This window comes from Apteryx mantelli, chromosome 3, assembly GCF_036417845.1.
Source record: "Apteryx mantelli isolate bAptMan1 chromosome 3, bAptMan1.hap1, whole genome shotgun sequence".
Lineage (NCBI taxonomy): Eukaryota > Metazoa > Chordata > Aves > Apterygiformes > Apterygidae > Apteryx > Apteryx mantelli.
Window position 1 is genome coordinate 136,420,170 of NC_089980.1, and position 13,201 is coordinate 136,433,370.

Sequence of the window (13,201 nt, forward strand, 5' to 3'; positions counted from 1 at the left end):
TTTTTTTAATCTTAAAGTAGCACCAGGACTTACAGGCTCAAGGAGCCCAGGAACCAAGTTGTGAAGACAGAGATGGGTGGACAAGTTTTGCTGAAGATTGGGAGGAAGAAGTCCATATAATTGTGTCCAGGCCCTGGTCACATCAATGCTCCCCAGCTGTTCAAGCTGATTTGGAGGATTAGTTCTGACAACTCAAAGAAATGTTTGTGAGGAACCACATCTTCTTCCATGAGGATCAAAATTGCCTCTTGTTTTACTGTGGAAGGCAGTTACAGATCGAATGAGCCATAGACGTGATAAGAGAAGATTTCTAAGACACCAGGGGTTGATTTGCCTGCAGATTTGGACACTTAGGGGAGATTCCACTGCATGAAGGTAGGCGTCTCATGATCTGTTAGACACTCAGAGGTTTCCCATCCAGCCTCCAGTTGCAGGGCCAGTGTGGTGCAGGTCTCCCATAGACCGTGTATCCTTTCCACCAGCCTGGTGAAAATGCCCTGGACACCCTGAGGCATCTCTGCTGGATCTAGGGGCCTATGTTTTTGCTGCACAGTTGACAAAGTATTGGGAGCAATTTGGCTAACCATACGTGTGTGTTTGCTAAAACCATCCTAGGCTCTGCTGGTGTGATGAGCTAGTTCTCTGCTGATGACCTGGGTGCACTTGAAGACTTCTGCATGGAGGTGTCTGGAGCTGGGTCCCAGCCCAGCTGTGACACTGGGAGGGACCTGCAGGGCTGAATCCTCAGCTGGTTTAAATCAGCACCTCTGCGGGCTTTAGTGCAGCTGCACTAATTTGCCCCAGCAAGGAATCATACGGGAGAGGAGATTAGTTACAGGATTTCTGAAGCCGGTATCATCTCCCTTGGCTCCCTTCCCCCTGTGTCTAGAAGTCCTCATCTACTGCTCTTAAAGCCCCTTTCCCTCCTGGAGATGCAGGGAATGACTCTTCTAGGCTGTGCAAACTTGCCGTCTCCAGAGCCTTTGGACTCCTGTAGGCCAAAAGCCTCCAACCTCATAAGCTGGTCCTATGGGCTCCTATCCCTAACTGTGAGTCTGGAAAGGAGGAAGAAATGGTGTGTGAAGCCAGGCAAAGAGCACAAATGCTGTTATCCCATCAGGAACACCTGGAAAATTATGCTGGCATCCCAGTGGGAGGGTTTTGTCTCATCCCAGGCAATGAACAGGTGCATTATGGCACTGCAAAACAAGTCCTTGAACTGAACATAGCTGCCAATAGCCCAGCTGTACCTACAGGTTTGTTATGAATCTTTCCACACCTTTTTCCTTCAAGACTCCTCTGCAGCAAGGAGGTGCACTGGTTAACTCTGTGCCGTGTGTTTATGAAGGTCAGATATTTTTTTCTGGCTGTAAGTGGTCATCGCTGCAGTTTCTTTCTCACAGCATCCTGTTGATCTTACACTGTGAGAAGCCCCCTCTTTAGCAGGGCTCAAAATCTGGTTCATGGAGTAGAAAATAGGGTCTTCACTTTTAACCAGATCATGTTTTGCCTGCAGTGTGATGCTAACATGGCCAGGTAGCTATCCTAGCATTAACTTAGCCCACCTTGTACCCAGGTTAAGCATGGCCTTGCCACACACTACCTGACCACTTACCAAATTTTAATTATGTTTTTAAACCTTCTGTGATTTCTATCTTTCATCTTATTCCCTTTCCACAATTTATGGAGGAAAAATCCACGGAGGGCTTATAAATAAAGATACCACTTCTGGCTCAGACAGTCCCCAATGTGCTAAACGTTGGAAGAGAGCAAAAATCCCTGAATATTTGCTCTTTTCTTAAAGTATTCCCTGGACTTCTGCTACTGCTCACTAGCAGCGAGAATACACTCTTACATGAATAGACTCTTACCTGGCAGTACTGTTCTTACAGGGAAAGTGAGATAATCTTGTCAAATCTTTGCCCTTGCAAGCACATCAGCCCAAAGGAGCACTCTGACACTGCTCCCCTCTTTCATGTTAACTCTCCACCAGGATGATTATGACCCTGTAACTTCCAGCTCTGAACAGACCAAGCAGCCTAGGAACACCCCACTCAGTGCCATAATCTGCAAAATTTGCAGCTGTGCTGGCAGGAAGCTCTCTGCAGCTGAGCCAGACTCACTGCTGGGCAACGACCAGAGGGTCACCTGGTGCCCATTCCTGTCCGCCTCATGCCCCTTTTGGTTTGCACCCTATTTCTTCATCCTTCACCCCCTGAAGGACTGGACTGTCCAGTGCAATCCGCTGCTGTCTATCAGAGACCATGCCACCACATGGGGTGGACGTCTGCCCAGATGTATGTGTCACTCATGTCCTAGTAGGCAGCAAAAGAGCATTTGAACCCTCCTGGTACCAGCAGAGCTGGGAATGGAGAGGCCCCACCATGGTGCTGGCAGCATCCTCTGAGGTTGAGTCAGTGCTTGCTGCAGGAGGGGAGCAGCCACAGGGAGTTTCTGCAGCCAAGGGCTCAGCAAAGCAGGGAGGATGAGGTTTTGGGGATGTTTTAGGGTTTTTTTTTTTTTTAATTCTTTTTTTTTCCCCTGCCAGCTGCCTCCCTCTCTGGATGGGCAGCAGGAAGCAGGAGCCCTCCCAAGATTCGCGAGGAAGGAGGGACATCTCGTGGCCACACCAAGAAACATCTCTCTTGGTTTCTGGATCGCATGTGCTGGCCTGTCCGGACGCACCTCGGGCACCCCCCCAACGACCACCCCCAGCACCGTCCTCTGCAACCTGGGGGCCTTTCCTCCTCCATGAGCTGGAGGCAGAGAGGCAATGGAGGGTGCTCTTTTTGCCATGACACCCCCAAAAAAGAAGCAGCGTTTGGCCTTAGCCTGTTCTTTATTGTTGGCTGAGGAGGGGGACCATGGTGAGAGACTGCTCCAGAGCTTGGGGGGCTCGGCATGGTCCGGGGCGGCGTGGAGAGGACACGTTTTCACCCATGACCGTGGCGTGAAGGGGGTTGTAGTATTGCCAGCAGTGGCGTCGAAGGCAGGGGAGAGATTGTGCAGTCCCCCCCCCTTAGCACCACCCCAGCCAAGTGCCCCTCTTCCTCCGGCAGCGCCCTGCCTGCGGGCAGCCCGGGGCAGTGGGACCACAGCTGGGTGGGCGGAAGGGGCTTTTCACAAAACAGTCTGCCCTCCTTCGTGGCGACGGGCAATGACCATGATATGGGTATGGACCTTCAAGGCTGAGGGCGAAGGCGCTGTGCCAGCTCTTAGCCGTCTTTCTCGTTAGTCTCCAGGAAAACAACAGAGCTGGCAGCATCCGCCTCCCTCACGTCCCTCCTCTTCCCCATCTCCAAATGCACTGTGTGGCAGCATGCAAGATAAAGGGAAGGGCTGGAAAAGAGCCATTGCTGGCCGGAGACAAGATGACCCGTGCGGGCTGGTGGCTTTCCTCCAGCTCGGTCCCCAGCTGCTGGTGGGACCTCGGTTACAGCTGAGGCTCTGGCTCGTACTGCTTCTCCGTGGCAGTGTAAAAGTCTTCAAGGACTGACTGAAGGTATTCGAAGGTGGGGCGCTCCTCAGGCCTGTTTCGCCAGCATTTCAGGATGATGTTGTAGAGTTCGCCGGGGCACATGTCTGGGCAGGGCATGCGGTAGCCCCGCTCCAGGTTGCGAATCACCTCGGGGTTGGTCATCCCTAGGGAGAAAGACAGCCCCGCAGGAGTTATTCAGTGCCACGGGGATGATGCTCAGCTCACATCCAGCCCTGTGACAGGGCCAGTCTGGGACCGTGGTGCCGGTCAGCAAGCGGACATGGTCCCTTCTGCAGGGTTGGGCCCCCCCCAACCTCCCTCCATGGCTTTCACCTGGCTCAGGTATGTCTAAGGTTCGCGGGAGCCTGGGAGAGGAAATCCTGCATGAAGAGGTAGGGGCATGTCTCTGGACACAGGGGTATGTGTGTCCACACGCATATGCCCATCCAAGTGTAAAGCAGCATTAGATGCTTTGAAGCTCGTCTGTGCTCATCCCGAATTTGCAGTGCACCGTACCTGGATATGGGATCCTGCCATAGGTTACGATCTCGGTCAGAAGGATACCGAAAGACCACACGTCGGATTTGATCGTGAAAACTCCAAAGTTAATGGCTTCCGGTGCTGTCCACTTAATAGGGAATTTGGCTCCTGTCAGGAGAAAGAAAAGGGAAATAGGACATTCAGGTGGAGCATCTTCCTGCATTCCTACTAGCAAATGGTTGCCCAAAAACTGAGCCCTGTTGACTGCATCACGGGGCTGTGACAGGAATAATTGAAGGTACTGTGGAGTTATGGGGATAAAGTTAAACTTTCAAGCTAAAGCACTTCCACAGCTGAGAAGAAGGTAATCATTGCCTGCCTCCTGCTTTCTTTGAAAGGTCTCTTCTGCTTGGCATCTCTGTGCCCCTCTTGGATCTTTTTCTAGTGCAATCAAAGCTATTTCATCTTAAAAGACTCCTTCACATGCAAATGCTTATAAAAATACATAGATAATGACATGAAGAGGCCAAATAAGGAAAAAAAAAATGATTGCACTAGGAAATACCCATATTTCACGATAATACCCTTGATAATACCCATATTAGAAAAAAATTCTAGGCAAACTATTTTACTGATAAAGTTGCAGAAATCAGCAGACTTGTAACACCTTTGCATCTCTTACATATTTTGCAATAGGATCTCAGGAATGGAGCCCAGGAACTGGAGTCCCGATGGCCAACTGGTGCGATGCACCCTGAGGGAGCAGTGCTGGAGCCGAGCAGCGTCTGCTGCAGCCACTTAGTGCATGAAGCAGGAGCAGCTACTCGTTAGAGACATGTCGCACCTCCAGTGTTAACCTGCTATGAGTAGCCAGTGGGTTTCTCTAGCCCAGCATATGTGTCTGTGCTATTTGAAGTAAATGCCTAGGATAGCTCTATTAGAAGCCAGCAATGGTAAGATTTTATTCTTTGTAAAAATCATCCACTGTATGGGTGGCTGTATTTAGCAAACGTGCACAAAAAAGTGCAGACAGATATAAATTCACTGCTTCTTACAGATGTATACATAAATTGAAAAAAAAGTCCTATTTTGTCCACCAAGATCTTGTTTCACACACTGCAGATAGCAATGACCGTAAAATTACAATTTAAGTTTTGGTAAGGTTAAAAAAAAAAATCTTGATATGTAGGAACTGATTGTGTTAAAGACTGCAGCAAAACAACATTTTTATTTGTATATCATCTCCTTGCAGCACTGATAGTCCAAATGCAACACCTGAACTAAATGTCTTTGTTTTTGCATGTCATACTTTTGACAAGTAGACAGATGAGGTTAGGAAATGTAATCTATTAAGTCAAAATTGTTCAAAGTAGATAAGGTGCAATTGTTATTTAAGATTAAAACTATCTGGACAAGTGCTAATAGGAACTATACTCCACTGGAAATGTAGATTTTCTGAGTATGTTAAAAAATTATAATGATTTCACCAAAACTACTCTAAGGATAAAAACTCCCTAAACTAGTTCCAGCAATTTCAAAATATCCCTTTATGACATTTCACAAATGATATTTGAGATTTTTTTTCCATTTTGAAATAATTTTACATGTTGGAATGGGCACATTTTGTATCATAAAGTATTTTGCGAACAGCAAATTGAAATGGATGTTTTTGATCTTGTAAGAAAAAAAAAATCTATTCAATTTCCTTTCCCCAAAAATGTTCTTTATGGGAAATTTCAGCATTAGAAGTCTTCATCCCACCTCTAGAGGAAGGTCGTTTTCCAAAGATTGAAAAATTTTTGGTAAGAGCCTCTTATACTATACTTAATTGTTTTATTTCAGTCATTTCTGCTCATTTCTCTGATCCTGTATAAAGGATCTTAGCAATTTGAATGACACTTTCTCATAACTGACCTCTAAATACAGGAAAAAAATTGTTGCTGGAAGAATTTGACTTAACCCTGTTGTCAAACGGCTGTAAACGGATGTCTGCGTCAAGCAAAACAGCTCAGTGTGACATCTCCCGGCCACACTGTCTTGTCCTTCGCCAGTTCAGAGATTAAACCAGCAGCCCCAGCAAAGGGGTTGGCTTTGCAGGTGGAGTCATAAGGACATTTCACATTAACGAGTGGGAAGTTGGTTTTTGCATTCGTTTTTAAATATATTCCAGGTACACTGTTCCCATCAGAGACACCTGCCAAACTCCAAACACAGACCCGTACTGTAGAAGTTGCCTCTCAGTTATTGAAGGGACGGATCTGCTCTGGGCTCAGCTTGCCCAGGATGTCTGGAGTCTGCCTGTCGCCTTAGATCTGCGGTTCCAGCTCCCTCTGAAGCCCCGAGGTGCTTGGTGACTTAATTACACTGCTATTTCCTTCCCTTCAGACTGACTCACTATTAGCACGCAAGCACGGGCAGAGGGCTGCTTTAGTAGTGATCAAATATCTCCAGTAACAGAACCCGAGCTTCAGCAGGACTCCCCCAAACAGCACCAAAAAGACTTATTTTTTCCATCTCCCTCCGCAAACCTCAGCGTCTCTATCACGTCCCCAGGGTCTGCTGCCTCCCCTGGGATGCCCCGGTCAGCTCCCTCGCTTGCTCTGCCTGCTGCCTGGGTGCTGGCGCCAGCAGAAACGGAGGCTCTGATCTCACGCCGCCGACCACAGTGCCCCATGCTCATGTCCCGGCAGGCATCTCCTAGCCCAGCCTGTGGATGCCGGGTATCTCGGCATGTGTCCGTGCAGCAGGAGGGTTGCAGATAAGGGGAAGTCCAGCCAAGGGGCTGCGTCGGTGAGGCAATGCTGGGAACAGCACCCACCTTCTTGTGCCAAGTATTCGTTCTCGATGATCCGGGCCAGGCCAAAATCAGCAATTTTGCAGCAGAGCGTCTCTGAGACGAGGATGTTGGCGGCTCTCAGGTCACGGTGGATGGAGTTCATCCGCTCAATGTACGCCATTCCTTCTGCCACCTGGGGGAGGAGGAAGGGTCCTGTCTTAATCCATTTACTTTCCCATGACAAAATGTTGGTCTGGCTGCATCCTATCCATCTTGACAAACACGCGTGTATAAACAATGTGTGTAGAGTTTCCAGCATGTGTATGGGCCTCCATACATGCTCCATGGATGGTTGGTTAGATAGATAGATAGACGGATAGATAGATAGATAGATAGATAGACAGACAGACAGATAGATACTGGCCATGTATGTCTACATGTGTGCAGCTCTGCCAACATGCACTCTGCCTCTAAAAGCTTTAAACAGTGAGGTCAAGCAGAACAGAAGCATTACTCTCTGTTTTGCTCAGAAGTTACGGCTTTGAAACACGTCTGTAGTGAGATGCAGAAAGTTGAAGCAAACCTGAACCCACATCACTGGATTCCCAGTTTCTGCCACAAGAGTCTCCCCTGTAGTTGGGATTTTAATCCTAAACATTGCAGATTAAATATATGCATTAAAAAAGAAAAAAGCTCAAGGAGCTCACCAGTCCCTCAGCCACAGTAGAAAACTTCAGATCTAAGACAATTAGATGTTCTTCCACAGCCTCCTGAGTCTTTATAGCTGGTCTGCTTTGGGGTGGGCAGGAGGTCCCTGGATGTCCCTCTATAAATAAAACTAAAACCGGTGCTTGCTCTCCTTGTGCTGGATTCTGCCTAGGACCCAGGACACAACGTAGTTCCCCTCTGATAGCTATGTGAAGCAAAAAAGCAGAAAACCCAGGCATCCATTGGAATATGACTGGAATAGATGGCACACCCCTGGGCAAATCCCTTATCCTGGGCACTCGCTGCCTTCTTCAGCCATTGCCAGTACAGACTGCTGCTTTGCAGAGCATTTACTTTTGGAGGGATTTACTTTTCTTCTTTCTTGGACTCTCTCTGTGTCTAGCATCTTGGAGCAAGGAGCAACACTGGGAAGGCATCTAGCACGTAACGAGCCCCTATAAATGATGGCAATGATCTTTTATTGCTAGGTGCTGAGGGATTTAGCAGAGGGGGACTGAACAGTTTCTGCATCAGTCAAGCCTCAAATTTGGGATAGGCTTTTATCAGAGGCTGAGTGGATACATGCAGCCCCTGCTAATAATGGTTAGCACCTATTTAAGCTTTCATGGGCCTGCGGGTGAAGGTAAAGCAATTTTCCACTCCATACAGATTCACATCAGCATCTTTGCTTGCATGTGGTTTTAAACAGGATACTAACACATACTTTCCAACTCTGCATTTCTAACCTGTGTCAACACCCATTCAGTGCAAGTGCTGTTTGTTGCAGTGGAAAATGGAAGAATTGATGTCATTTCCTGTCCTGATGTTAATGAGATAGTACCCAGCAAGGGGTTCATTTCAGCCCAGAGTGCATTCGAGCGTGTGCCCTCAAAAATGACCACAGGATCAAGTGCATCAGCTCAGAGCTTTCTAATTTTAACTCCTGCGGATGCTATTGAATCCAAAATTGTGCTCTAGAGGGCTGGGCTACTTTTGGGCCATGGTGTCATCAAGACACCACAAACACCCAGATTGTGAAATAGCTCAAGAGACTTCCCTCCTCCTCCTCCGAGAGATATCGAGTGATTTTTTTGAATCTTGCTGCTGTGGGGAGGTTGGTGATGGAGGTGGGAGGGGAGTGATGAAAGCTGGCCTTCAAACTGACACCCGTGTCTCCATGGGTTTTGAGGGATGGGCACAAAGCTGCTTCTTACCCTGCTCATTGCAAATAGCTTGTGTGGAGCTATTACGTGGCTGGGGTGTGGGGGTTAACAGGAGCCCATGGTGACATCCACACACACTTACTGAACCCGAATTACTGAGGGGGACTGTTTGACCTGCTCTGCACCACTGCAATGGAGCAGCTTCTGGCCAGCTCACGTCACGTGGTCACATTCAAGGCTTGAACTCTGAACTCAGGGAGGAGGTTCGGGTGCATGGCTCTGAAGGATGCCCTGGGACAGGTCTCTCCCGTGCGCCGCAGCCCCGATTTGGCTCCTGCAGCCAGTTTATGGTCAAACCTACATAACCCTGTTCCCTAGGGCAGGCAGGACCATTGCCCTCTCTCCAAATGCTTGCATGCACCTGCCTGGAGATACTTCCTTATTCCAAGTGCTCAGAGCAAGTTATAAGCTGTGTGTTAAATAAATGTACTAGGACTTGTAGCTTCTGCTGTCTATTCCTCAAATCTGGATGCAACATTGGTCAATAGCTTTGCTACAGAGCTTTTTGGGTCACCCCTGTGGCTTCAGCTGAGTTCAGATTGCTCTGGCTTTGGTGTTTTCTTATTCTGTAACAATATATCAGTCCACATTCTCTGGATTAACTCTCTTCTGCAAGCCCAAGGGTTCTGCAACATAGATGAATTTGGACCCTTCTGCTTATCATCAGGAACTTAAAACAAACCAGGAGCTATTTTTTTCAGGAGAATGAAATAACAAAAGAATGAAAAAGAAAGAATGAATGAAAGAATGAAAACAAAAAAAAGAAAGAAGTGAACAAGAAAAGAAGGATTTTAAACAGGGAGCATTTGGCTCTATAACCAATCACAGACAGCAAAGGTAAAACTGCAGATAGGGAAGTTTTATCAGTAATGAAGAGGAAAAGTACTGTAATATGTTCCTCTACATCATTCATGGGGATGAAAATAAAAATAACTGATTTAAGGCCTTTAAATGTTTTGCAAACAAGAAGCAAAATTTTTCACTATCATACAACATTTGCTGAAACGTTAAGATTCCCCACTCTTTAAAACTCATTTTAAAATAACTTTGTATGATGGCAGAAATCAACTTTACACAGCATTTGCTTGGGCTGGCTTTGTCCCAGAGAGGCTGGGTGGTCTTGTGGGTAAATTCCAGACCTGCACCTCAAGACAGCTGTACTCAGCCGTGACACTGACCCTGCATGGCTTTTTTTTCGACGTTTCCAAAATTAGCTTAACTCTGCTCAGGGGTGAGTTAAACTCTGGCAACAGCTGTGTAGGACCAGAGTGGAGGGATTTTGCCAGTCTCATCCTTCATGCATAACTTGTTGCCCAGACGCTGCCACTCTGGGTCGCAGTTTCCCCAGCTTTGACCTTTTTGAGTTCAGATGCCCTGCTGGATCAAAAAGATATGGTACAGCTACAACTATTAACATTTATTGCCTGGGGAGGCTTTGAGGGAAGCAACCCTACTAAGGCAAAAGTTTGTTCTCGTAAGGAGCAATATTTCCAAATTTGGCAGCCAGAGCATCCTTTGTGCCTAGTCATCAGAAGGGAAGACCTGCTGAAAGCCAGCACGTCTCCACATCGAAAGTCTTTTTGTTGAGATTTCTCTTCCTTTTGGTAACAAGAGAAACAAACTTATTTCCTGCTCAGTAAGACAGGAAAAAAAACCACCAACCTCCAGCACTTCACTAAGTTCCTCAGAGGGTTATCCTAAAGAAGGAAGAGCAATGCTGAGCTAACATGCATATCAGCGTAAGAGTGCTGAGGGAGAAATCCTTAGACAGCACACCAGGAGGTGCTGTTTTTCTCCATGGAATCGATACTCTGACACACACTTTAAACTTGCAAGAATTTCACTGGGATAATAACAAATCACACCTCAAGTCCATTTCCCAGGGTCTGTTCACTAACCTGAGCAGACATATCAATAAGTTTTGGGAGAGTCAGCTGGCTTCCTTCGTCTGTCTTCAAGTATTCCAGCAAACATCCTGCAAAAGAGGAGAGACTGTTGTGACTCTTCTGAATAATTGTATGACTTTACTTTCCCTGGTCCTTCACTGAATCTAAGCAAAAAATCTACCTGCAGCCTAGACAAAAACCCAAGAAACAACAGTAACTGTCCCTTGGAGCATCTTCCATTAGGAAAGTTCCCAAATGCAGCCAATTTCCCCCTTCCACCCCCCCACTCTCCAGAGCTTTTGCAAAATCCGGGGCATTCTTCACTCAAAGCCTCATAGGCTTGAGAGGCCAAAGAAAGGACAATTTCACCATGAAGGGAGTAAAAATCTGAAACAAACTTCCAGCAGGAGCTGTGGAGCTCTTCAAACGGATCATCATCATTTTGTGAAGGGGCTTATGAAATGTGAGACCACAAGAGGCAGGATTTGGTGATCCAGGAAATTCTTTCCAGTGCTGAAAACAACCTTTTAGATCACTTAATCCTCCTCTTTACAGATCTGAGATAATGCTCTCCACATTATGCATGACTACCAGTCAGCTCATTGACCTGCTTTTGCAGAAACCCCAACCAAAAAGCTCCATGAGGCTCCTTACCGTTGGCCATGTACTCTGTGACAATGTAGATTGGCTGTTTGGTGACTACTGCGTATAGCCGGACCAGTTTGTTATGCTGGAGCCTCTTCATCAGGTTTGCCTCTGCCAAGAAGGCATCAGGATCCATGCTGCCCTCCTTCATGGTCTTCACAGCCACCTTGGTGTTGTTCTTGTAGTAGCCTGCAGGGAGATAATGATGCCCTGAGGAATTTTGACCTCTCTACAGGCTCTCTTGGGCTGTGCAATAAGGAACACAAGAGCCAGCAGATTAAGGAGCAGGAAACCAGAGCAAGAAAGTAGAAGAAAGTGCCGGGGAACAGGGCAGGGATGTTTTCATCATTGCTTCTAACAGGTCTCAGAGGTGTCTTGAGGGACCTGTGCTTCTGGGAGTGGGGAAAGTTTCCCCATGCATGTTGCCGTCTAGCTCAGCAGGGCTGGAGACCAAGACACTAAGGGGATTTGGCTGGTTGCTTTCCCCTGCTGTGTGTGGGTAGGGGAAGAAAGTGATCTTTGTGGATCCTGTTTCAGAGCAGCTGATGAGAAAGGCTCAGAGATCAACGGTTTTTAATCTCCCAGCAAGAAGCAAGTGGTAATTCTGAGTGCCAGTGGGCTCCTAGCAACAAGCAGGGATGAGAGGAGAAAGAAGAGATATGGCACAGATGCCAATCAATGTGGGTTCACAAGGAGTCGCCGCTGCTCCAGGTGAAGGAGGCCTGTGCAGTGCATCTACCCTGACTCAGTCCTCCCAGCCTTGTAGGACTCTTCCTATGGGAAATCCCCGGGGCCTTCCACCGGCTGAGGTTTGAAATAATCTGAATGCTGGAGCACCCACCCGCTTTCTGGGCAGGGAGAGCCCTCCGAGCTGAAGGGACCCTCATTCTCAGGCAGTGATTTCATCATATAGAGCCAACACTTTTCTTTACGTCCCTGTGTCTCTCTCTATCTTGGCCCTCTGCCCACCACTGTGTACCAGATCCCCCAGTCAGGACTTTGCAGTCAGGAGGTAGACTCAGTCTGGTTCTGTCTACCATCTAAATTCCCAAGGCAACAAGCAACCACAAAAAGTATGGGAAAAGAAGTTGAGCATGTCCCACTTCCTCTTCCACCGACCAGCAATGTGCAGGGACACATAAGCGATGCAGGGCTGGGTTAGTGGGGCAGACTCTGCAGTGGGGCAGAGTCCCAGGGAAGCAGAGAAGGTGGGGCAGTGTCACCTGGGTACCCTGCTGTGTGCAATTTAGGATCTCACGTTCACGCCCAGGACCCCTGGGCAGAAATATGAGAGCATGCCATGGAAAGTAAGTATGCAGCTTCTCTGACACCCCTTGCAGGTATCTAGCCTATGAAACTCATGTTGAATCATTGGTCTGTACAAGCACAACCTGTCTGACCCTTCCCAAGTGCAGAACATCTAGTGCTGCTACTGCATGCATACCCACAAAGTATGTTTTCATAGTTCAGGATTCCCAGACCCAGGTAAGTCCTGTCTTAGAGAAAGAAGATTTTCCATCTCAAGGTTATGTGTTTCTTTTCTGGAATGGAGTGCCTTGTACTTACCCATCCACACTTCCCCAAACTGCCCGCAGCCAAGCTTCTTCACAAGTTTCAGAGACTCCCGTGGGATCTCCCATTCGTCCTGTGCCCAGGGTCTCTGGGGAACCAGAGATATGCAGGGAGCTGTGAGCCTCTGACACAAGCCATCAACCTTCTCTGTGTGGGGAGAAAGCACAGGGCAGTTCAGTAGGATGGACCGACCCTTCAGCCCCACATCTAGCCTGCTCTTCCATCCGCATGCTGGGAAAATCTTAACCCGTGGGATACCTCTACAGTCACACCCCAGCTGTTTCAGTCACAGGGATCAAGACACCCAGAATGGTCCCACTGCAAGGAAAAAGCCCAAGGAGAGCCATATAAGAGCAAATTCCCCTGCCCAGCCTGTCCAAACCCTGCCTCCTGCATATCCCTTCAGCATTCACTCCTTTCTTTGCCTGCTGGA

The 13,201-nt window shown here is 47.8% G+C and overlaps 1 protein-coding gene across 1 annotated transcript in view; it reads right to left on the bottom strand.

The window, feature by feature from the left end:
- Positions 1-3,062: 3,062 nt before the first annotated feature.
- The window catches only part of BLK (BLK proto-oncogene, Src family tyrosine kinase), a 46,595-nt gene continuing 36,456 nt past the window's right edge, over positions 3,063-13,201 (bottom strand). The window contains exons 8-13 of the mRNA XM_067294865.1: positions 12,763-12,915; positions 11,206-11,385; positions 10,564-10,640; positions 6,777-6,927; positions 3,995-4,126; positions 3,063-3,642 (exon numbers count right to left, since the gene is read on the bottom strand). Coding sequence (XP_067150966.1) covers positions 3,434-3,642; positions 3,995-4,126; positions 6,777-6,927; positions 10,564-10,640; positions 11,206-11,385; positions 12,763-12,915 — 902 coding nt within the window. The 3' untranslated portion in view covers positions 3,063-3,433. The remainder of the gene's footprint in view (positions 3,643-3,994; positions 4,127-6,776; positions 6,928-10,563; positions 10,641-11,205; positions 11,386-12,762; positions 12,916-13,201) is intronic.